Consider the following 22,120-nt stretch of genomic DNA (forward strand, 5'->3'; position numbering starts at 1 on the left):
AGTGGAGAAGAGGAGGGGCGCCCACTGCGCAGGCGTCGCTCGCACCTTGTTGATTAGTCAGTCCGTGCTGGGATGGCGTTTACTGGGTCAGCTGGAGCTGCAAGCAGAGGAGCCAGCGGGAAGAGCCGCCGCCGTCTGTGCAACCCACGCCGCCGCCGCCGCTGCTGCTGGGGGGCCGGCGGAGGAGCAGCAGCAGCAGCAGCTGTCGGCGGCGACTCGCCTTGCTTTTAAGCCAAGCCCATCATGGCCTGGGAAGGCGGCGGCGGCGGCGGCGAGAGTCGAGGCTGAGGAGGGCGAAGCCGCCACCAGACGACCCCCGCCGCCGCCCGGACCCCAAGAAGGGCGGGAACATGGATGCGGGCCCCTCGCCGGGCTCCAGTCTGAAGGATGTGAAGTGGAGCGCCGTGTCTGTCCCGCTGGACCTGCTGGTGAGCACCTACCGCCTGCCTCAGGTCGTCAGGCTGGAAGGCGGTGAGTAGAAAGAGCGCAAAGGGCCGCGCGGAAAAGCGGCTCGCTTGGTAACTTGGCCGGACTCCGGCGGGTTGGGAGCGGGAGAAGCGGCGCCGGTGGTGGCGCTTGTGCAGCCGGGCACTGGCTCTCCTCCTTCCCCAGCCACTTCGGAAAGAGTCGCCAGACTCTGCCTCTGCTCCACTTGAACGCCGGCCAAACTCCAGGCGCGAGTCCTTCTGGGGAGAAGAGCCCATTGGGGAGAGGGGGCACGTGACTAAAATATGAATGGGGCACGAAGGAGGCGAATGCCAGGGCTTTGATCTTACGGAGCTCAAAGCGGCGGGGGGCGATGTCGGGGCCCGGGGAGCTGGTGCGGCCGGCGCGCCGAATGGGGAGGAGGGGAGGGGGCAAGTGAGCTGCGCCGGAATGACCCCTGGCTCGCCTCTTGCCCGCTGTTGCTCTCTGCGCGAATTGGGGCCCTTTTAATTTACTATCTGAAAGTCGAGAGGCTTTCCCTTAGTCGCCCTGGCTGCGATCCCAAGAAATTCAGCTGGAAGTTAGGTCCCGTTGCAAATCACCTGGGCTGACTTGCGGCTGGGATATTAGAGCCCCTGAACACAATGCAAATTCAAGAGCTACGTGCTTAAGAAACCCACTCAAGCAGATGGGCTCAGGTGTGTTATGTTGGCTTGTGGTCCAAAACGCAAAGTATAGGACTCTGCGTAATCTCAGAGCAAGAATTGTGCTCGCCCATAGATTTATTGAGATGGCTATTGGCTCTCAGCTTCTCCTCTTACTGAGGGCAACATTAACAGGAGTGGTACAGGGAAAGAAGAAATGGTTATAAATCCCCTCTCAAAGGGGCATAAACTAAGAATTGCTTCTGTAGCTTGGTGCAGAAATCCAATTCCCTTCAAAGTATGGTTGATAGGCTCTTCTGTTGAAGGGCTATTCTGGCAAGCTGTGTTTAACTTTGAAAGGGTTAGTATGATGTGCTTCTTTCCCCCCAGCTCCTTTATTATGGAGATGTGTTTGTCAAACAAACACATTATAGTAATTATAACCATTGCAATTACTTCTTCAGTCATCTGTGCTCTCTCAGCTAGCCAAAAGCTTTTTTTTTTGTAGCTTCAGATTGAAACGTATGTTTGATTTTGTTTTCCCCATCCCCCCCACAGAATACCCATTTTCTTGTGTACCCATCTCCTGTGCCAACCGTTGAATTAGATTTATTTACAATTGAATCCTTTGAAAGCTCTTTTTAAAAAGCCTTTTGCACAAATTTAACTTTCAAGTTATGAAAAAAAACATTTCATATTAGAATGGCAAGATAAGGAATTGCTAATCATTCTCTGTCTTGGAGAAATGTGTTTGTATCTGCCTTGTTTACATATGCAGTGCAGGAGAGCAACAGCTATGATGCAATATTTATGCCTCTTTAAATATTGAATAGATAATGGTTCCAACCCTGCATCACCTATTCGCCCAGATCTATCAAGGTATTCCCAATTGATTAAGCTAGACATTCATTAAACCAAAGACGGCACATTTCATATGGGCACCCTGCCTGAATTTTTCTTCAGTATTCTCTAGTTAACAGTTCACTCTTCTGTTCGAGTGGTTGCATATTATCAGATGACGTCTATGAATTAAAACGAATAGCCAAGTTATATAACGTGTTAATAAAGGAGGGCATAGAAGGGTTGTTGACTGGTGCATTTCTATTATTAGGAGCCTCTCTACTGGGTTTTCATCCGCTTTTCCTCTCCTCTCAAATGTAGCAGTGCAAAAATAGTTGCTGGTGTTCCTCTCTTCCCCTTGCATTGGATGTAACTACTGTGTGATCGGCAAGCAGTTGGGAAGTGGATAACTGAGCTGGGAAGGTTTTCCACTGCAGCTTTTGAACTGTTAAGCTGCTCTCCATAATTTTCTGCTATCTCCTTCTAATCATAATTTCTTCCTGGAATTCAACCCTTGGTGTCATTATAACTTTAGTATTAAGGCTTTTTTCCTCACTGTATTACAGCTCTTGTGCAAGTCTCTCTTCTGAATGCCCTTTGCAATCCACCTAGTCTCCTGGTATTCACACATCTCCGTTTTCTATGATCACTGCCTGTTTGTGTCCAAGACTTTCTTCATGGCTCCAGGAACTGGAAGAAGCAGAACATGGCAGAGGCTGGGTTATGGGAATCTGTCCCCCTCTGCAAGTTGGAGGGTGACTTGTGTTGGCTTCCCATGTAGTAAAGAACCCTGATTTTCTGGGAGTTTACATTGTTTGGGAGCCTCCATGAGGACATGAGGTTCCTTGCTTTGGGCACTTGTCTTCTAACCCATGGACAGCAATGTGAGGAGGCTAAAGTAGCACCCCCCCCACGTGTTGCTTTTCCAAGTTCCTGGTTGTCTGAAGAGGGGTTAAGTTTCCAATTGATTCCTAATTTTTAAAAATGTGCAAAACGCCTCTTTCATATTGTCCTTCTCACAATAGACTGCTGAAAACATCATTAAATAGTATTGGCCCATTTGGCTAATGGGGAAAGTGAGATACTAGGGGGTTGACTTGATAAAATTTAATATCTGCTCATTAGCAGCTGTTGTTTCTAAGAATTTAGAATTTCTTCACCTCTTTCACCCTGATAGAAATACATGGCCTGTATTTTCATTCTGAACCGTATCTGTGTGAATCTGGATATATCGAGTGATGACAGCACTGGACACACTTCAGTCTTTGATCTTGAATATCTTTAAAAGTAGTTAAATAGTTACTTCTGATGGTATACATAGAAAAAAATCCTCTGTATTTGCATATTCAATAAAGCACAAGTGCTTCCGATGGCAAATAACCCAGCTCCTTTGTGTGAGTGTCCTAAGGGCTATCTGCCCATATACACTTAAGTAGAACACTTTTGGTTTAGCATGGAGTTTTGGAGAACTTGAAAGCTTCTTCACTACCTTGTGACAATTTTGTTGGATACAAATACTATCCAATTGCGGATTTTAGACTTCGTGTGTATGTGTATATCAACCTGACCCTGATTGTTATACTTTGTCACTGAATAAATTAGGATAGCCAACATCATCACCATCAAACTTTGCATTTACAATAATTTTCCTAACTGTTCAGTGTTATTAACATCCACTACTTTAAGAATCCTTACATGCAAAGATATATTACAAAAACAGAATCCCTACAATATTCTTGTGCTAGTCATTACCCCACTTTTGTACAAAAGGAGTACCTGGTGGTCATCCCATGAGTTCATAGTTTTGGGAAGATTTGAACTGGGATTCTCTGAGCCCACAGTTCATTTTCCTAGCCACTGTGCTCAGCCAGCAACAGTATATTCTAATCCTGCCTTCCGTGCTGGCTGGGATTGATAGGCGATGTGGTCCAGAACCTCTGGGAGACACCAGGTTGGCAAATGATGCTCTAGATCACTTGGACTGTTACACATGTAGAATGTCCTTGGTTGGTCTGGTGCATATTGTTAACTTTGCATTACTTCCAGAGCAGTATCTTTGTGAGGAGTTTTGCAGAAGACATTTCCTTCAGCATGAGCTTATTTTCACAACAAGGTTTTGCTTAAGGTTGTAGGACAGTATCTTTTTGTGCAGAGCTATTAATAAGACTGAATGAATATGAAAATAGCTCTAAATAGATGTGTGTGTGTGTGTGTGCGCGCGCGCTTTCCCTCTCTATGTTAATAATTAGCCTTGAATGTCTAAGGATATGGAGAGGGGGAACAGACATGTGCCCAAATACATCCGGAGTCAGAAAGCCGCGGCAAAGAAAACTACAGAATGTAGAACTTAAGTTGCATTTTACATTCTTGAGATAGAATTCATTTTACTTGTGCAGCATATTATTTCCACTGCAGTATCTTGGCTTTTTATTAACCATTGGTATTATTCTTTTTATGTGTGGACACTTCTGCTAAGAGCTCTCTGTATGTATTTTTGCCTGGGTGACTTTGGAAATTCAGAAAGTATGCAATTAAAATGCATGAGGGTATTGGGAAGCCATGTAAGAGTCATTCCTGCAAGGGAATGTTGTGGAAACAATAATGAATGGTAAACAAGCAAATTGCAGCAAGTTCCTTTGAAAGAATAGCAAGCAGACAAAATAGGGGCTGAGGAAGGAAAACCTATCTGTGGATCTGTTCAAAAATGATGTAGAAAGCTGTGTCAAGTGAACACACACTTCTCATTGTGTAGTGTACACTTCACAGCAGTGACTAATTACAGTAGAGAAAGAATTTTTCTCCATTTTTGTAGATTCATGCATTTTTTCAGTCTAAAAGCAATTTTCATGCTTTTTCCCTATATGTACACAAAAGTGCTGTAAAGGAATCTTGCATTGTTTAGCATGGCCCTGAATTTCTTTGTAGAAAGGAGCTCTTTTATTACAGTACACTGATGGCACTGTTTTTCCAGAAGAAAGTGATTCAGTGGGAAAATAGATACACATGACATGCTGGTGTCTTGCATAAGAACTAGGGAGACATGCTGATGTTATTGGCTCCTTGAAAAGATATGATGGATTTGTAGAAAGCAGTGTAGTATTAAATGAGTCCATTATTTTTCTGGCAAGGATGGTGCCAGATAGATTTCGAAAAGGAATATGTCCCACCATACTTAGCAGTTTGGATATAAGAGCTTTGGTTTTTTGGTTGACCAACACAGTCTGGGGCCGGTGAGCATGTTCTTGCCACGGGGGTAATTCCTATGGCACTTAAATGTGGAGTGAGGCTTTCATTCTCACATTAAGGTATTTTGCACAGACACACTCATTTGAGGCAACCTACAAATGAAATATTGTGGCACTCGTTATGTGAAAACAAAATGTTGTAAAAAGCCTAGCGCCCTTGCTTCTAAGAGCCGTGAGGCTGAATGTGGCCCGTTGTGCTCAAATGAGTTCCTTCTCCTCTTTCCACTCATCATGGTTATAACTGCCTGACAAACTACTTCCTCCTGCTTCAATTCAATCCTTTGGAGATTTAATTGCTACTGTAGGTCATCTTCCAATTCAGTAAAGCTCATGTTTGCTCTTTGCCTAGTGATGTGATGTCTAAAGCTGCTTTTATTTTAAACAGCTAATTCATTTTTATTGATTAATATGGAATGGTTTCCCCCTTTCCTCTATCATAGCCTTCTACTAAGCCTTGTACTTTCTCTGGTACTTGAGGCAGTTCTTGTACTTCCTTTTCAATGTCTTTGAACCCTGAGATAACCACCAATTTTGGTATGCTTGAAATTGCTGTAGTAAACTTTAAGAAGTCCTTTTCTTGTGCCAGTAAGATACTGCTTTTTTGTTAACCACTTTAGGATTGACGTATTTTTAAATGAAGAGCAGTATAGAAATGACTTAAAATAAGTGCTGTTACTTCACAGCTACTGGCCTTGGTAGCTCCCACAGGTTCCAACTACCATGTTTTTAAACAAATGGCTTTGGCTATGCATATATACATGCTATTGTTAAAATGAGAGCCAGGGTAGGGGAGCTGGTGTATCACGGCGGGAGGAGTGGAAGGTGACGATTAGGCAAATCATTGGAGAGATTTGATAGGTCTGAACTGGGCAGGAGGCTGTGTAATGAGGTCATAATACTGACATGGAAGAAGGCACGTTTTTTGAGGAGGTGGATTGGGGTAATTCCAAGCAACTTGTAATTGCCAAGTTGATGAAGAATAACTGTAGGCTGTGAAGTCCTATACTAGTTTCATTAAGAGAAAGCTAACTTCACTAAGAGAAAGCTAACTTTGTGTGCCATGGGGAATATCTAGTACACACCATTCACAATTATGTGTACAGAGTCCTGTATGTTGGGTACATGTTATGTGTGCAGTCCACTAACGGGTTGTAAGAAGAAACATACAGCTCAGTCTGTTGACAGCTTGGAATACTGTACTGTTGCTGCTGTTTCCCAAGATATCCATTTCTGAAAGCATTTTGACCTGGTATTCTCTGCTATCTTTCCCTGGCATATGTTATTTCCTTGGGGGGGGGGGAATCTCATTTCTGTATATCGCCAGTGAGCTGAGCCCCTCTTGCCTATACCCAGCTTGCAACAGTTGCTTGCAGGTTTGCAAAAGTATAAAGGGGCGTAAATATGAATTAGGGGCGTAAATATGAATTGTTGGTTTGGTTAGGTAATGGTGCTTGTTCTAGTGAATGAATATTTTTCATTAGTTTTTAGCCTTATTACAAGCTGCCACAAGAACCCCTGTTATAGCACTGGCCAAAAATAAAAGAAATACGTTTAAGTACATATAAACATAACTGACAATAGCACCATTCTGGTATGAGTCACGCACATATATTTTAGTTCGGTTCTGACGGTTCCCTTTGAGTTCTTGTGAAGTTCATTTTCAGGAATGAAAAGAGCCTTGGAGGAAAGTGCTTTTCCCTTATTGGCAGTATAAGTGTGCATTGTTCAAGGCTGCTCTGAGAGAAAGAGAGAGAACTATGTTGCACTTGAGAAGTAGAAAGGCTATTACAAGAGGATGTTGTAAGGCAGGCAGCTATGACTTGTGACCTCTGGTTAAACTGATCTTTTTAATAACTGCAATGGGAGATGGCTGCTGTTTAGAGAGAGAGACCAGTTATTATTGTGTCTTATTCGTCCACATACAAGAAGTTCAGGCCACATTCCAAAGGTGTTATTTAGCATGTTATAAGGGGACACTATGCCCAGGGCCAAACTACATGCGGCGTCAAATCCATGATTTTATGTCATGCATCTCTCTGAAACAGAACACTACTATAAATAGCCATTGATAAAGACCGTGGAGAGACCCTTTCAACCCTTTCCTCACAGGCCACGGTCCCATCACCCCCTTCCCAAAGCTCCCATTAGCTTGAGTGGCTTTTGAAGATTTCTCTCTGCAGTAGTTCCCACTGTTTCAGAGGCCTTCCTCTTTGATTTGTTCCTTAATTATTTTCTTGCTTTTTTTTTCTTGTATTACAGTCTGTAAGCCCACAGTCAGGGCCCGTCTTTAGATGATGGTGATGATGATTCTACAGCATCTGGTTGAGTTGCTTGGTTTATACACTGAGCAATATTTTATACAGCTTAATATTGTTTAATTAATATTTTCTGTAAGTTGCCTTGAGTTACTTTATTGAAAAGAGTGATTAATAAAAATAACAAATAATAATAAACATAGGTTTTGTAAATGGTTTTCTTTGTATTGTACAATCGAATAGAGAAGAGGAGGAGCATCCACATGTTCAGTACCTTATTGCTCTCAGTGCCAGACTGTTCCCTGCAGTTTAGTCTGAGGTCTTATGCTGCAATCCTACGCAAACATATCTGAGAGTGAGTCCCACTGAAACCAGTACTTGCAAAGTAGATTTGTATAGACAGTTAGGCTGAGAATAAATTTGCCTCAATATGTTTTGACAGACAATCAGATATGGGCAAAGGATGTGACTATAGCTTTCAGTGTGACGGCATTGCTTTATGTTCGATCATGTGCAATCCAATATGCTGTATTGTGTTAACTTCCTGCTTCGGTAATAGATAAATTCGTGGGAAGCAATACAATATGGCATCCTGCCATACGTAATACGAAGGTGGTATGATTGTGAATTCAGTCCTTCTCCCAAGTTAAAGCCTCTCTGTTTTCTTTACTCTTCTTGAGGCATACTAAACATTTCCAAAATATATTAAGCAACTTCCCACAATGAATTGTTAATGGCCTAGTTTGCATGTAATGTCAAACCATAGTTAATGTTTAACTGTGGTCTAGCACAGGGTGCAATGTATTAGTGCAGGCTGCTGAAAGTCTCCACTTTGCTTCTCCCCTACTCTTTGCTGGAAGCAACAAATTGAAAGGGCAGGTCAACACCAGAAATTTAAAGCACATCCAACATACATTTAAAGCATATGACACACACCCCTTGAGAACGTCAGGAACTGTAATTTGTTAAGGGTGCTGGGAAATGTAGCTCTGTAAGGGACTATAGTTCCCAATGTTCTTTGGGGGAGGTCATGTGCTTTAAATGTGTGTTGGGTGTGCTTTGAATTTATGGTGTAGAACAGTCATGTGTATCGTGTGTGTTTTAAACATTAGGTGTGCATCTCCCCTAAACGTTTGTGTATGAGGGCAAGTGGTGGGCATGTGAGAACTGAGAACACACCCTAAAAACCAATTTATTTATTTAAATTGATCTTATATCTTGTTCTTCCTCCCCAAAGGATTCCCGCTCCCCCACTGAAACTGTCTAGAACTTCCATAAAAAATCGCGTGCTAATATTTTACATCAATTTAATGCAGCGAGAAATCTGTGTTAATATTATCCTGCCACTGCAACAGTCATATAGCAGCCTTTCTGTAATATGCCAAAGCAACACGTCAGGTTAATAGCATCCCCTAATGGAAATAATTGTCAATGAGCTCTAAACCATTTCCCAGCACATATACTCTAGTCAGGAAAGCCTAAATGAGTAAGTGGCGGAGCTGGACTGTAGTTGGCCAGTAGGGAAATCCTTATAGAGTAGGCAGGTCGAAAGGCTCAATTAAAATTCTCAGGAGGATGTGTCTGCTGATAGTACTAGAACTTTGGTCTGAATCCTTTGTTAGCCTGGGTGGGGCCTCAGTTTGATAAGGGGGACCAGGATATATACCTGGCAAGAATTGGATTTCTCCAACATTTAACCTTAATCTTAAGTAGGATTCAGGCTGATCATAAAAAGAGTCCTGTGGAATCAGACCAAAGGCCTCAGCTAGTCCAGAATTTTGCCTCCCATGGTGACTAAGCGGATGTCAAGAGAATTTCACAAGCAGGAAGACAAAAGGAACATAGGAATCTGCTTTGTACGCCATTGGTCATCTAGCTTGGCTTTGTCTACAATACATGAACTGGCGTCACTTGTCCAGGGGTTCAGAGAAGGAACATTCCCAGCACTGCCTGGAAGTCCCAAGGATTGAACCCAGGATCTTCTGTGCACAAAGGAAATGCTCTGCCACTGACCTGTGACTCTTCCGCCAAAGAGCTCTCTCGCACTGTTGTTTTCACTAGGTATAGCATTCTAGAGGTAGTACGACAACCATCACAAGCAGTCACATTTAATAGCCTTTTCCTCCAGAATTTGTTTGGTCCCCTTTTAACGCCTCCTAAGTTGGGCGCTGAAAAGTAGTAGAAGAGCAATTAAAAACTGACCTTGAGCGAAACTCAGCAGACTTTAGGTTAAGCAAAGGTTTTTTTGTGGTGTGCGTGGTCGAACCGCATATTTCATGTGTTACATTTCTGTCCCACCTGTCCTCCTGGGAGTTCAAAACAGAGTACATGGTCGCTTCTCATATTGTCCTCACAACATCATGGTGAAGTAGGTTAGGCTGAGAGCTGGTGACTGGACCAAGATCCCTTTTGAGCTTCATGACCGAGTTGGATTTGAACCAGAGTTTCCCCAGTTCTAATCCGACACTCCTATCCTTGCATCTTGCATCATGCCATCCTACACAATATATCCTCTGTGTGGTAGCCATTGCTACCACCTGTTGAATAAAAGGGTGCTTGTGAACTCAGTTAACCCCCCATTTTCAGAGGGCTGGAGGGAGGCACTTTGGAACGGTTTGCTCATTGTCAGGGATAGAATCATATTGATGCTAAAGACTGTCCTAAAGTTGGTTTATTCCTGAGTACCTCCCATCTTGAATGAGGTATCCTAGAAGTGGTAAAGCTGCAGCCAAAATGAGTCAGGGACTGGAAAACCTTCACTACAAAGAGAGACTAAAGCATTTGGAGCCAAAGGCATAGCCAGGATTTTTGTTAGGGGGCAGGCAGAACCTCAGTTAGCTATGTATTTTTATTTACTTTTGTTGATTTAGGAGGGCAGCTCCCCCCCCCCAGCTACACCCATCCTTGGAGCTTTTTACTTTTTAGCAGGTAAGAAAAAGCCAGGTAAGAGGAGTGGGGTAGAGATTTCTAAAATTGTGCATGGTGTGGGATGAAAAAAATTTCTCCATCTCCCATGTTGCTAGAATTCTACGTTACCCAATTAAACTGGTATAGCTTCAGACAAGAAAAATTGCTGCTACATGCAGCAGATAACTTGTGGATTTCTCAGCCACAAGGGGTGGTGACAGCTGCAGAGCTGGATGGCTTTCAAAGGAGGATTGGACAAATTCATAGAAGACAGGCCTGTTAGATAATGTAGCTTACTGCAGGGGTCACCAACCTTTTTAGACCCATGGGCACATTTGGATTTTGAGTGAGTGCCATGAGAGCCATCCACTCTAATCACTTCTCTTCCATATCAGCATGTGTGTACACACACACAGAGAGAGAGAGAGAGACCTTGCTTTTCCAAGGCATCTGGGTGAAAGTTGGATCCAGTAGAATTAATCTGACTCCTGGAAAGCACATAGAGCTGAAAGAGGAAGGGGGAAAGAGTGCCACTCCTATAGCTTCCTCCTTCAGTTTTATGTACTTTGCATTGCAAGGGGTTGAATTAGATGGCCCTTGGAGTCTGTTCCAACTCTACAATGCTATGATCCTATGATATTTTGCAATGGGGAAAAAAGTTTACCATCTGTATCACTTTATGGCCAAGGGAGCCATGAACAGAGAGATTTCAGAGGCTCTGTGAGTGCCAGATGGAATCCTCAAGGAGACCACTATGCTCACACATGCCACATTGCCAACCTTTGGCTTAATAGAACCACATATTTAAAAGGTGTGTGTTGTTGTTTTTTGCTGGACATAGTATAAAATAAGTTACTACAGATGAAAAAATTCTTTTTTCTTGTCAAAGCACTGTCTTCTAATTAAATGTGTTAAAATCTGTTGCTTTGCTCAGTGTGTGAAATTTCAGGAACAGGTATACTATGTGAAATAACTGTCAACCAAATGGTATTTAAACCACCACCACCTCTTGATTTAACACATGTTCAGTTAACAGCAATTGGCGTAAAGCTGATCAGTAGCAAAGAGGAAGTAAATCTAATCTGTCATTTAAAAAGATAGCAGCTTTTTAAATGACTTTAGTTGAAATAAGACATTACTAAATTGTAGAACAACTCAAAGAACTTGAACAATACCTGAAAATTTGATGTAACTTTTATGCTGGTTTACATCTGTCTTTGAACCTTCTCTGAACTTCTATTCAAGAGGTCAGTTCTTCCTAAAATGCAAAATAAGAACAGAAAATGCTGTCCAACTCCTGCCTCCCTCCTCCCTTCTGTTTCCCTGGCCTCTAGCCAAATCAAATTATCCCTCTGTCAGGCTCTCCAAATTAGTTCAGCATTCACATGGAGGGAAATTTTTCAATACATTTGGTAATTAATTGTATTGGACCATTTACCCATTGCACAAACAGACTGCCAAAACTTAAAAAATAGGATATGTGTTGTGGTTTAAAAAACCAAACCAAGCCAAGTTCTGTATGACTTGCAGTTAGAGGACTTTGGCCGAAAAGACAGCGAATATATTCAAAGTTTCCTTCTAATGTAGGTCCACCTAAATGGGGAGTTTGGGTCTGCTGCTAGCCAACCCGCCTCTTCAAAACTGGGAGGGGGGAAGCATTTCAGAAGGTAAATCAGCTGCATTAGAGAGAGAGAAATTACTTTCTACTGGGGAGCATAATCCTCTTCTTCCAGAACTGAATTGTGAGACAAATAAAGACAGAACATGTGCTTCCCAGCTATCACACATCCTGCTGTGTGTTCATCTTCAGGGCTGGGTCAAGGTTTCCATACCGCTGAGTGTCCCCCTCTCCACATCCTCTGCAGTGGGCACCAGGAAGCCTGAGCTCTAATGCGTCATCCTTTCACCCTTTTGCTCTCAGAGCGAACAAATGAGTTGGTGGGACTTCCCACCAAAGCAGAGGGAAAGAGGATGTGGGAGCAATGAGAGAAGTTGTAGCATCGTGGGGAAAGACAAAGGAGAGGGGCAGCTGTCCAACCCATGCTACCTAGTGCTGCCAAGCTTCTGTGTGGGCGCTCATTTGCAGAAGCCATGGGGAATTCACTGATTCCTATGAATTACTGTCACATGAAAACATCCAATTAATTGGAGAAAGAAGCATAACGTCATTTGGTATTCAGCGCATTCTCACTGGAAGAAAGCTGACCAATGTTTCAGTATTAGGGCTCCTGCGCCTTGAGTGCAGGAGCTGTGAACCTTTAGCCCTCCAGATGTTTGACTACAACTCCCATCATCCCCGACCACTGGCCATGCTGGCTGGAGCTGATGGGAGATGGGGTTGACATCTGAAGAGCTACAGGTTACTTTCTTCTCCAACCCATGGCAACCCATGGGTTGATTTCTCTTTTTTGTGACAGCCTGCACACTTTATCTAAAAAAGATGTAGCTGCCGTAGTTTTCAAAACTAGCTCTCCTTAGACAAAACGTTTTCCTTCCTCTGTTCCACCTTTCCTGTTGTGTGCCATGACTTTATTTTACAAAAAAAAAAGAATGCTCCATACATTGCAAAATGTATGGTTTGCCTTGGCACTTATTTAGATCTGAATCACTGCAAGTCTTGTTATTACCAGGGCCTTGTAGCATGACAGAGTTATTGTTATGCTTACCAGCAACAGCCTCTTAAAGGGCTAGCTGGCTTATGAGTCAGTATTCATGGTCCTAGTTCTCCTCTGGAAGAATCAGTTGGTTGGAAAAGCCTTATACAAGCTAATAGTCCTGCAAGGGGAGAATAGAACTTAAAAACATCCGGCAGCTCTTTAGCTAGCAATACTAAAGTCTTGTGAATATATTCATAAAGGCCACCCACCCACATTCATTTCTAGGTTCTCCAGCCTTTGGAACTACATACTTTATTCTTAGCTGTAATTCCTGCATTACAGGGGATTGGACTAGATGACCAAACCAAAGTACAAAAAATCTTAGGAGATGTTTCTTTCACCTTTCTACTGACTAGGGGGAGAAAAGCTTTGAAGGAAGTTTCTTACTATTGAAGGAGGTATAACAATAGTAGCCATGCATCATAAATAAAACAAAACATTTGTCAAGTTCTATTGATCAGAAAATTAACATTGTTTGGTTCTTGGATAAAAAAGAAGGCTTTTTAAATTTGCACATGTGCTTCAGCTGTTAGCAAAAGGCTTCAGTTCCTTTTTGTGTCTGAAGCACAGTAGGTGTCAGGATTGTAAGCAAAAAATGAATGTTTATATTAAAAGGGCTCTTGTGACATGTAACAAACAGAGTATAAATGGTGATATACTACTGTGCTGCTACAATACAGGAATTATTTCAGCACTGTAGTAAATTTTGCCAGTGGAGTGTAAAGACGTATAGCTGGCTGGCTGCCATCTCAAATAAAAGAGGGGGGAAAAAAACATGGGTCACTTTTGTCTTGTTCAAGTCAGCAGAGTTATTTGCAGTACGCAACACAGACCCCCTTTAAATGTCATCTTAGTTGCCTTTGTAGAATTCAGTTACATTGCTCAGTAGTACTAAAAAAGAACAAAGAATATACATTTGCTTTTGCCGAATGTATTGTGCTCCTCTGCTTCTCTCTGAATGTCAAATTGTGAAACAGGATCACCGCTAATATACTGTAAGAATGTAAAACTGTGTCCATTCATAGTCCCCCTCAAATACTGTTGAGTGGCCCTCATACCAAGAAAGCTCATCTTGATACAGAACTTTCTCCTCAGGGTGGCTGAAAGGGACAAAGCGTTTGGCATTGACAGCTGCTTTTCTCCACAGTGAAATTTTATTCGTTCCTCTTGCTGCTCTGTTGAGGTTAAAGTCAATTCAACTAATGGACAGCCTTTAAAATTATTATAGAATGCCAGTGATCTCCTTGTTTCTTAATTGACATGAAATTCGCAGTCCCTGAGCTTGGAGGGACAATTCACAGTATGTGTAACTTGCTGTGACACTGTGATATGTTTTTGAAACGTAGTACATAAGTACACAGTCTGTTAATTTTGAGGCTTCAGATATCATTGACCAAAGATGGTCAAAGTGCACAATAACTGGCTCCTGCTTCTCCATTGTTATCCTTTTATCCCAAGTGTCCAGGACGAATAACAGTATCAAAGAATCATAGGCACTCCCAGCAAAAGAAGTCCGGTTGGATGTTATAGTGACATAATCACACTCCTGAAACCACAAATATCATTTCTAGAGTTTGAAAAAAGTTTTAAGCAAAGGTGCTTACAGATTCAACCATGCACCAAAAAGCGTGGAACTGTTAGGTTCAGACATCCATCTTCACTTCCATACCATGTAAACAATAAGGTTGTTCTGCACATTGTGCTACCTTAAAGCTAGACTCCAAACTCTTACTGTGTGGCCTCATTTACATGTGTTGAAGAGATGCATGAGTACATGACAAACATATGTACACTGAGGAGAAACACACAGTTATGTACATTTCACAGAGCAAATTATACTTGCATTACACTTATGCCGGGGGAAATAGTAATCAGACAGCAGATCAAAGTTTATAAACAATTGCAAATGGCAAAAAAATGGATTAATGTGCAGGCTGTTACAGAAATAAAAAGTTGATTATACAGGCAGTATTTAAGCTAGGTTGGCAACTCTTTGGTAATGGCTAAGGGGTAGTAAAATTATAATTCCAAATAAGGAGAGGAGAAGGCAAAAAAAAAATCAGACAGGCATGCATAGAACTGAATTCGTTTAAGAGGAAAGAGGGAGTACAAATGTTTGTTGCTGAAAGGCAGCTTAGGTAGCTGTGAGAGCTAGAGAAAATGGAGCATGGATGTTATCTGTTGAAAGGCAGGAGGAATGGAAAGAAGTTCGTTATTATAGGCACTTATCACAGTCACCATTTTTGTGGGCATTTTAAAAATAAAAAAAATCAGCTTTTGCTAGGCTTATATCACATACCGCAGCCTATTTCTGTGAGTGAATGAGTCACTTGTTTTCTTACTTTTGTAAGGAAAACTACTTTTTATGGTGGGGGGAAATGCGCTTAATGTCACTCTATATTTGGCACCTTTCAAATAAATTGGCTCTAGTTCTGCCTGGCTCACTGTAATTAGAAAACATTTTGCAACCATGATCCAGAAATTTTAGGTGCTGCAAGTTTTTCCTTATATGTGCCAAACTCACCTTCTCCCACAGCTACTCTTGGTTTCACTGTGTTGGAGGCTAAGCTGGAAGTTCTTCTAGGTGTTGGGAATGGTTGGTTGGTGGTTGGAAATGCAGTGTGCTTTATCAGCATAGTGCAGTTTCCCTTGGAGGCTGGTGCATGGCCCGTTAGGGTCAAGGTCAAGGTAACACTTTTCCAAGGTTCATCTTGACCCCCCTCACACCCACCTCTTATATCAGAGGTTTTCAACCTTTTTGAGTCCATGGCTCCCTTAATCAACTACATTCTTTCTGCGGCACACCCGTGGGGCTTAGGAGCCCAGTTATGTCACCCCTTGCCTGCAGAGCTGGCAGCCCCTCACCCTTTTTCAAATGCTCTCCCTTGTGGAGTGTTCCCTCAGCCTCCTCTCCTTGGGAGTCCTCCAGGCAGCAGCTGCTGCTGTCCCTGGTCTCTGAGCTGTCCCACCCACCTGTCCCAAAGAGTGGTGTCTCCCAGAGGTTGGGGGGCCCAAGCCAGCTTAGCTTTCTGAGGCCCAGGGCAAGTGTACTCAGCTGCACCCCCCCCCTTTGCAGGGCCTGATGTGCTCATGCACAGAGAGGGAGAGAATCATAGAGCTGGAAGGGACTCTGAGGATCATCCATTCCAACCCCCTGAATGCAGGAATACAGAGAGAGAGAGAGATTGCCAGAGTGATCTCATTAGCCTAATATTTCTTCCTTTGAAGGAACCAGATTGCATTCTTCCTTGCTATAGCTTCCCTCAAAGATCATATGCCAAACTATGTGGGAGTACAATTAAATGAGCCGGAGTGGGATGTATTTCACATCTGCTGATTTCATTCCTACGTAGGCATAGAAAATTTCATCATTATGAATGGAGAAATAGGTCTCTTATCACTTGCTTCCATTCTAGAGCGATGAGGCAGTGCCTTTGAGCTTTGTTTCTAGAAGTGTAAAGGCAACATCTTTCTCTATCAGTATTCCTGTATTCGTTGGCTTGGGAATTACAGTGCTTGTCTTTAGCTTGGTTTTTTAAAAAAAAGATTCCCTGAAGTTCCTCCATAGGTAAAGGTAAAGGGACCCCTGACCATTACGTCCAGTCATGACCAACTCTGGGGTTGCGGTGCTCATCTTGCTTTATTGGCCGAGGGAGCCGGCGTACAGCTTCCAGGTCATGTGGCCAGCATGACTAAGCCACTTCTGGAGAACCAGAGCAGCGAACGGAAACGCCGTTTACCTTCCCACCTGAGCGGTACCTATTTATCTACTTGCACTTTGACATGCTTTCGAACTGCTAGGTTGGCAGGCGCAGGGACCGAGCAACAGGAGCTCACCCCGTCGTGCGGATTCGAACCGCCAACCTTCTGATTGACAAGTCCTGGGCTCTGTGGTTTAACCCACAGCGCTACCCTCATCCCCAAGTTCCTCCATAGTGAGTGTTCAAATACTGAATTGGCATTGTGTTCTTGGGTTGTTTTGCAGCTTAGAATAGGATCATATCTACAGCTCCATTTTTATCCCATTGATTTGGGGGAAGAACATATTTTTGTCGTCCCCCCTTCTCAGATTGATGGAGTGTTTATGGATTTGCAGGGCAGAAACATAGACTGAGACTGTTGGTTATAGGATTCTTGGAAAATAGGTTTCTGCTCTGGTTGCCGCCCTCTAATTAACAAATGCAGTGTGCATTTTGTACATAGAGGGAATGGTTGCTGGCAAATGGTATAGCTAGATGCCATCTTAATGAATGCATTACTAATGAGCTTTTGTAATATTAGCTCATCAACACCCTCACTGTTCCTGTCCAGTTTTAATTATGTGTGGCAATCAAACTTTGAGAAATCATTATACAAGCACTACAAAGGCCACATCGTTTTTTGGCATGGGGCATTCTGGGATGGTTCCCCCCCCCACACACACACTTTTTACATAGCATGTGATGCATGTTTGTGTTATTGCTTAGCAATTCCTGAGCTTGTCTACGTTCTAAAAAGATTTCCCAAATCCAAATAATGAACTTTCAGGAGAACACAGAGAAATATAGTAGTGTTTGCACTTTCACGTTTGAGTGCTAGCAAAATGCCAGTAGCTAGTTGAAGCATTGCACAACAGCCTGTAGGCAAGAAGTGCTATTTCTCACTGACTATAAAAACATGTATTGAAGTGCATGAGCCATATGTCTGAGTTAAAAAAAAAGTAATTAAATGTCACATTGAATATATTTGTATGAAAGATTTGAGGATGTCTGAGATGTAAATTGTTTTGGTAATGTATTCATACTTGATAATAGCAGATGAATGTAGAAATAGCCATTTTGAAAAAGGGAGTGCTTATCAGTGTGCTGCTCCACATTAAACAATTGATTATGCTCAGAGTAGTGTGCTAAGAATTAAGATTCCTGAGGTTTATAGAAAGATTAAAACAGAAATGGGCATTATTAAAGTTTCTTTTAAAAATAACAAAAAGCTGTCTTTTGCCTGCCTGTATTGTAAGATGTGAGGAGTATATGACTCGCCTGTTATATTACTGATGTATTATTTATATTTATAAGCCACGTCCTGGCCCATAGGATTCCAGGGTGTACAGAAGAAAATGATTTAAAAAAACAATAATTTAAACATCACTTAAAATAATACTGTGTCAATGAAAACAGTTCACCAACAGCATCAAAAATAGCTAAACTCACTCACAGGCGTCGTCTAAAATGCCTGTCTGAACAGATGCATTTTGTGGTCTGAATAACTTCCTTTTTCTTTTAAAAGTTTTGAGATTGCACAGGTTCTTAGGTGGTCATGTTTTAACTAGGCCCAGATCTGGTTTAGCTCCACATACAATAATGTGGAACACATTCAAACCATTTCCAGGGTTGGAGGTAAAATAAAGGAAATAAAGATGCATGGCAGAGAGGAACAAAAGAAGTCAGTTAATGGTGATGCTTATTGATTGTCCTGCTGTCTTAGCAAGTTTCATCAGATTTGAACAATAGGGAAGATTACTGTCTTGGGGAAACTGCATTCATAGGAGCCATGGCAGCATACTTCTTTCTACGGGCAGAAAAACACTTCACCAATCTGGTTGCAGAAAGAATATTGGGTATTAAGGAAAACCTCACTGGATGTGCTTCCCTAGCATCCAAAGAGAAGAATCATGTAGCAAAGTGTGACTCTCCTTCGTATTCATATTCTGGATTTTTCCACTGCCTGTAGCAGAGAAAGTGTGCTTACGTGTCGGCAGATGGGTGTCTGCCCTGGACTGCACTTTACAAGTGTGCCACCCAAGAAGGGAGAGTAGGAAGGAGGTACAAGTCATGCAGAATCACCACAAGCACAATATTCAGTGACCTGGTTCCCAGACAGGAGGGATTACAAAGCATCTAAATTACACTGTGCTATAGCACCAGTAGGTGTTTCACAACAAAAGGATTGGCTTGAATCAGAAAGCAGGAATTCGGGATGGGTTGGGAGAGGATGGGAAATGCAGTAAATTTCCTCCTGAAATCATAAAACATGTCTACAGAAAACCAGTGCCAAATTGAAGTATTAATAAATTTCTTTTGGTCTCAGTTCTACTAACACATCTTGATCCATTCTGCCCCATTCCAACAGAGAGACATTAAAAGAATTAGAAAACATTGTGACAGGATAGCTTGTTTCTAATTATATGGGTTTGGCTCTAGCCTAAGTTACAATTTCAACTATATTAGGCCTGTGTCAGCCTACTTTGTTTCTTCCAAACTAAAGTTAGGAATTTGCATGACTTTGCCATAATTTATCGAGATGATTCTGTTTTCTGTGTTAACATAGGTTATTTCAGCATATAATGTGCATTCAGGTGGATCCAGAATAATAGTAGCCTTGAAGTAAAAGACTAGTAGACAATTTCTGAAGAGACATGGCTCAGGTGGATGGCATAGTAGCTCATAGGATCAGGTGTTTTAATGGCATCTCCTTACTAGTGGAGGGGCACAATTACTGCACCCCCAACTCCAGTGGTGGGAACAGGAGCAGCCTTTGACATGGTCCTTTGTTGATGGCATTAATTTTTATGAAATGGGTAAGATAAAGGTAAAGGTACCCCTGCCCGTACGGGCCAGTCTTGCCAGACTCTAGGGTTGTGCACTCATCTCACTCTATAGGCCGGGAGCCAGCGCTGTCCGCAGACACTTCCGGGTCACGTGGCCAGTGTGACAAGCTGCATCTGGCGAGCCAGCGCAGCACACGGAACGCCGTTTACCTTCCCGGCAGTAAGCGGTCCCTATTTATCTACTTGCACCTGAAGGTGCTTTCGAACTGCTAGGTTGGCAGGCGCTGGGACCGAGCGACGGGAGCGCACCCCGCCGCGGGGATTCGAACCTCCGACCTTTCGATCAGCAAGTCCTAGGTGCTGAGGCTTTAACCCACAGTGCCACCCGCGTCCCTATGAAATGGGGGGGGGGTTTAAAAATGGAAAAGATCCCTGCACAGAAAAATATAACTGGGGGGGGGGGTGTCATTATGGAAAATGTTCCACCCTACATCACTGTTTACCTATCAAAAGCTGGCTTCAGAACACAGCATAGCAATCCAAGGATCATTATAATATTCCTGAAACCTATAAAAGAGGCACAGCTTGCACTTTTTTTTGCTTTGGAGAAAGTAGGGAAAGATTAGGAATTTCAATGGAAATTGAAGATGGATGGATTTGCCCTGCTTGCCAGACACTGAAATGGCAATGACAATAGGCCAGAACTAAAAAGTAACAGTATCATTGTAATATATATGTTTGCATTAAGTTCAATAAATGTTGCTGTAACCCTGTGAGAATTTGGCACTGTAGACCCACAATGCAGATGCAGTCCAAAAGCTGAGACAGCTGTTTGCCTAAGACCACATACTAAATTCATTGCAGAGATTAGATTTGCACCTGGGATTTCACAGATCCACCAGTTGGCCACTATACTAATATACTATAATATATTAGCTCAAGCATTGTATGTGGTATCTGAAAGTATTCTACATGTTAATTATGGTATTGATTGTTTGCTCTCTTTTTTTTTTTTTTTTGCAGGAGAAGCTATAGAAGGTCTTAGGGAGAGTGAGTACCTTTTGATTCATTCATGCCGACAGTGGACCACAATTACAGCTCATAGTCTGGAGGAGGGACATTACGTCATAGGGCCGAAGATAGAAATCCCTGTGCATTATGCTGGTAAGTGTGGCTTTGGCTCTGAACTGCAAAATAAAGGGTGACTGAGTTGCCCACCAATTACGCCAGCTTTTTGGTTGCTTGGCAAAGGAAAGCAAAATTGACAGCAAAGGTGACTATTACTTTAACAAAATAAGTGCAGAAAAGGAGCTGTATCTTATTCCTACAAGCTGATGATACGCACCAGTATAAACTGCTAAATCGTGATTTTAACTAGGAAAGCTTCATTAGCTGCTGGAGAAAAGTGGTACAAGTCTCATGCAAAACAGTCCTCCAAAGTTGTTTTGAAAAAAGATCAGGTGCCCAACTACATCATGCCTGAAAATGTACTGAGCCACATGATAGCCTACTTATGCCTGTTCCTGGCAGCAGTGCTACGTGCTTCTGAATAAGCATGTGGACTTGGAACGGATGCCAATCAGGATCATTTTTTTAAAAAACTTACTTTCTCTTGTAAACAACTATTGTTTAGTCTAACCTATGACATCGCTGCAAGTTCATGCATGCCTTCCCTTTCTGCTGAGTTCTAAGAGTTCCCTGTTGTCTGGAATAAATAGTTGTGGCCAGTCTGTTGCTTTTCCTGGGGACTTTTTTTCATTTCTCTTTCTCCCTCTGTTCAAGGCTCGCCAGGCCCCTTTTCAGTGCAGGGTTTTAAAATAAATAAATAAATAAAGTGACAGCTATAATTTGAAATTTCCTTAGCTGCATTTAAGCTTCCTTTCTCTTATATCTTTCTAAAACTGGGTCAAGACTGCAATTCTAATCAAAACATTGTCCTCTTGCTTCACTGTTCCAAAATATCCCTTGGCTTCAACAATGAGTGTTGGGGCAATCATGTCTCTGCTTAAGAAGACAAGATAGGAATGAGCCTCAGAATCACCTAGGCAGCCCTTTTGATCCTCCCATTGTGCAAGCAAGTGAACAGAGCAGGAAGGCTTCCATTAATTATAGTTAACAATAGTTCAGACAAAATGGGAAACTATAATTAATTGAAGAGTTGCATTGTTGTTAGCCGCCCTGAGCCCGGCTTCGGCTGGGGAGGGCGGGATATAAATAAAATTTTTTATTATTATTATTATTATTTAGGGAGGGGCTAGAAGGACATTCATAGCACGACTTACCACACTGAGTTATGATCATATGAACTCTCCCACTCATTCTGAAATAGTAACCTCCTGTTTTCAGCAATATGTGAAATATATCCTTTTTTCCTCTCCTTATAAAGGAAAAATAATTATAGGGTAGGGGTTGAAGGGACGGGGACTTGGGGTAGCCTTCCCCAACCTATTGTCCTCCAGATGTTGTTGGACTATAACTCCAATCAGCGCCAGTCAAGAGTGATGGGAGTGTAGTCCAACAACATCTGGAAGGCACCACGTTGACCGCCATGAAATAAAAAGTGGTATTTAGGAACACAGCTGGCAACAATAAATCCTATTAGCATTTTACAGTACTGAAA

General features: G+C 42.4%; 1 protein-coding gene across 3 annotated transcripts in view; it reads left to right on the forward strand.

Moving 5' to 3' along the window:
* Window positions 1–22,120, forward strand: part of GAREM1 (GRB2 associated regulator of MAPK1 subtype 1) — a 77,838-nt gene continuing 55,718 nt past the window's right edge. Inside the window, exons 1-2 of one of the 3 annotated variants that reach the window (XM_053396278.1) lie at window positions 1–428; window positions 20,524–20,664. Coding sequence is in view for 2 of the 3 variants with exons in the window: in XM_053396277.1 (XP_053252252.1) it covers window positions 351–471; window positions 20,524–20,664 (262 nt within the window). In the remaining variant the exon portion in view is untranslated. Of the gene's footprint in view, window positions 472–20,523; window positions 20,665–22,120 lie in introns of those variants that run through there. The other 2 variants (XM_053396277.1, XM_053396279.1) reach the window with 2 other exon arrangements.

Source organism: Podarcis raffonei, chromosome 7 (genome assembly GCF_027172205.1).
Source record: "Podarcis raffonei isolate rPodRaf1 chromosome 7, rPodRaf1.pri, whole genome shotgun sequence".
Taxonomy (NCBI): Eukaryota; Metazoa; Chordata; class Lepidosauria; order Squamata; family Lacertidae; genus Podarcis; species Podarcis raffonei.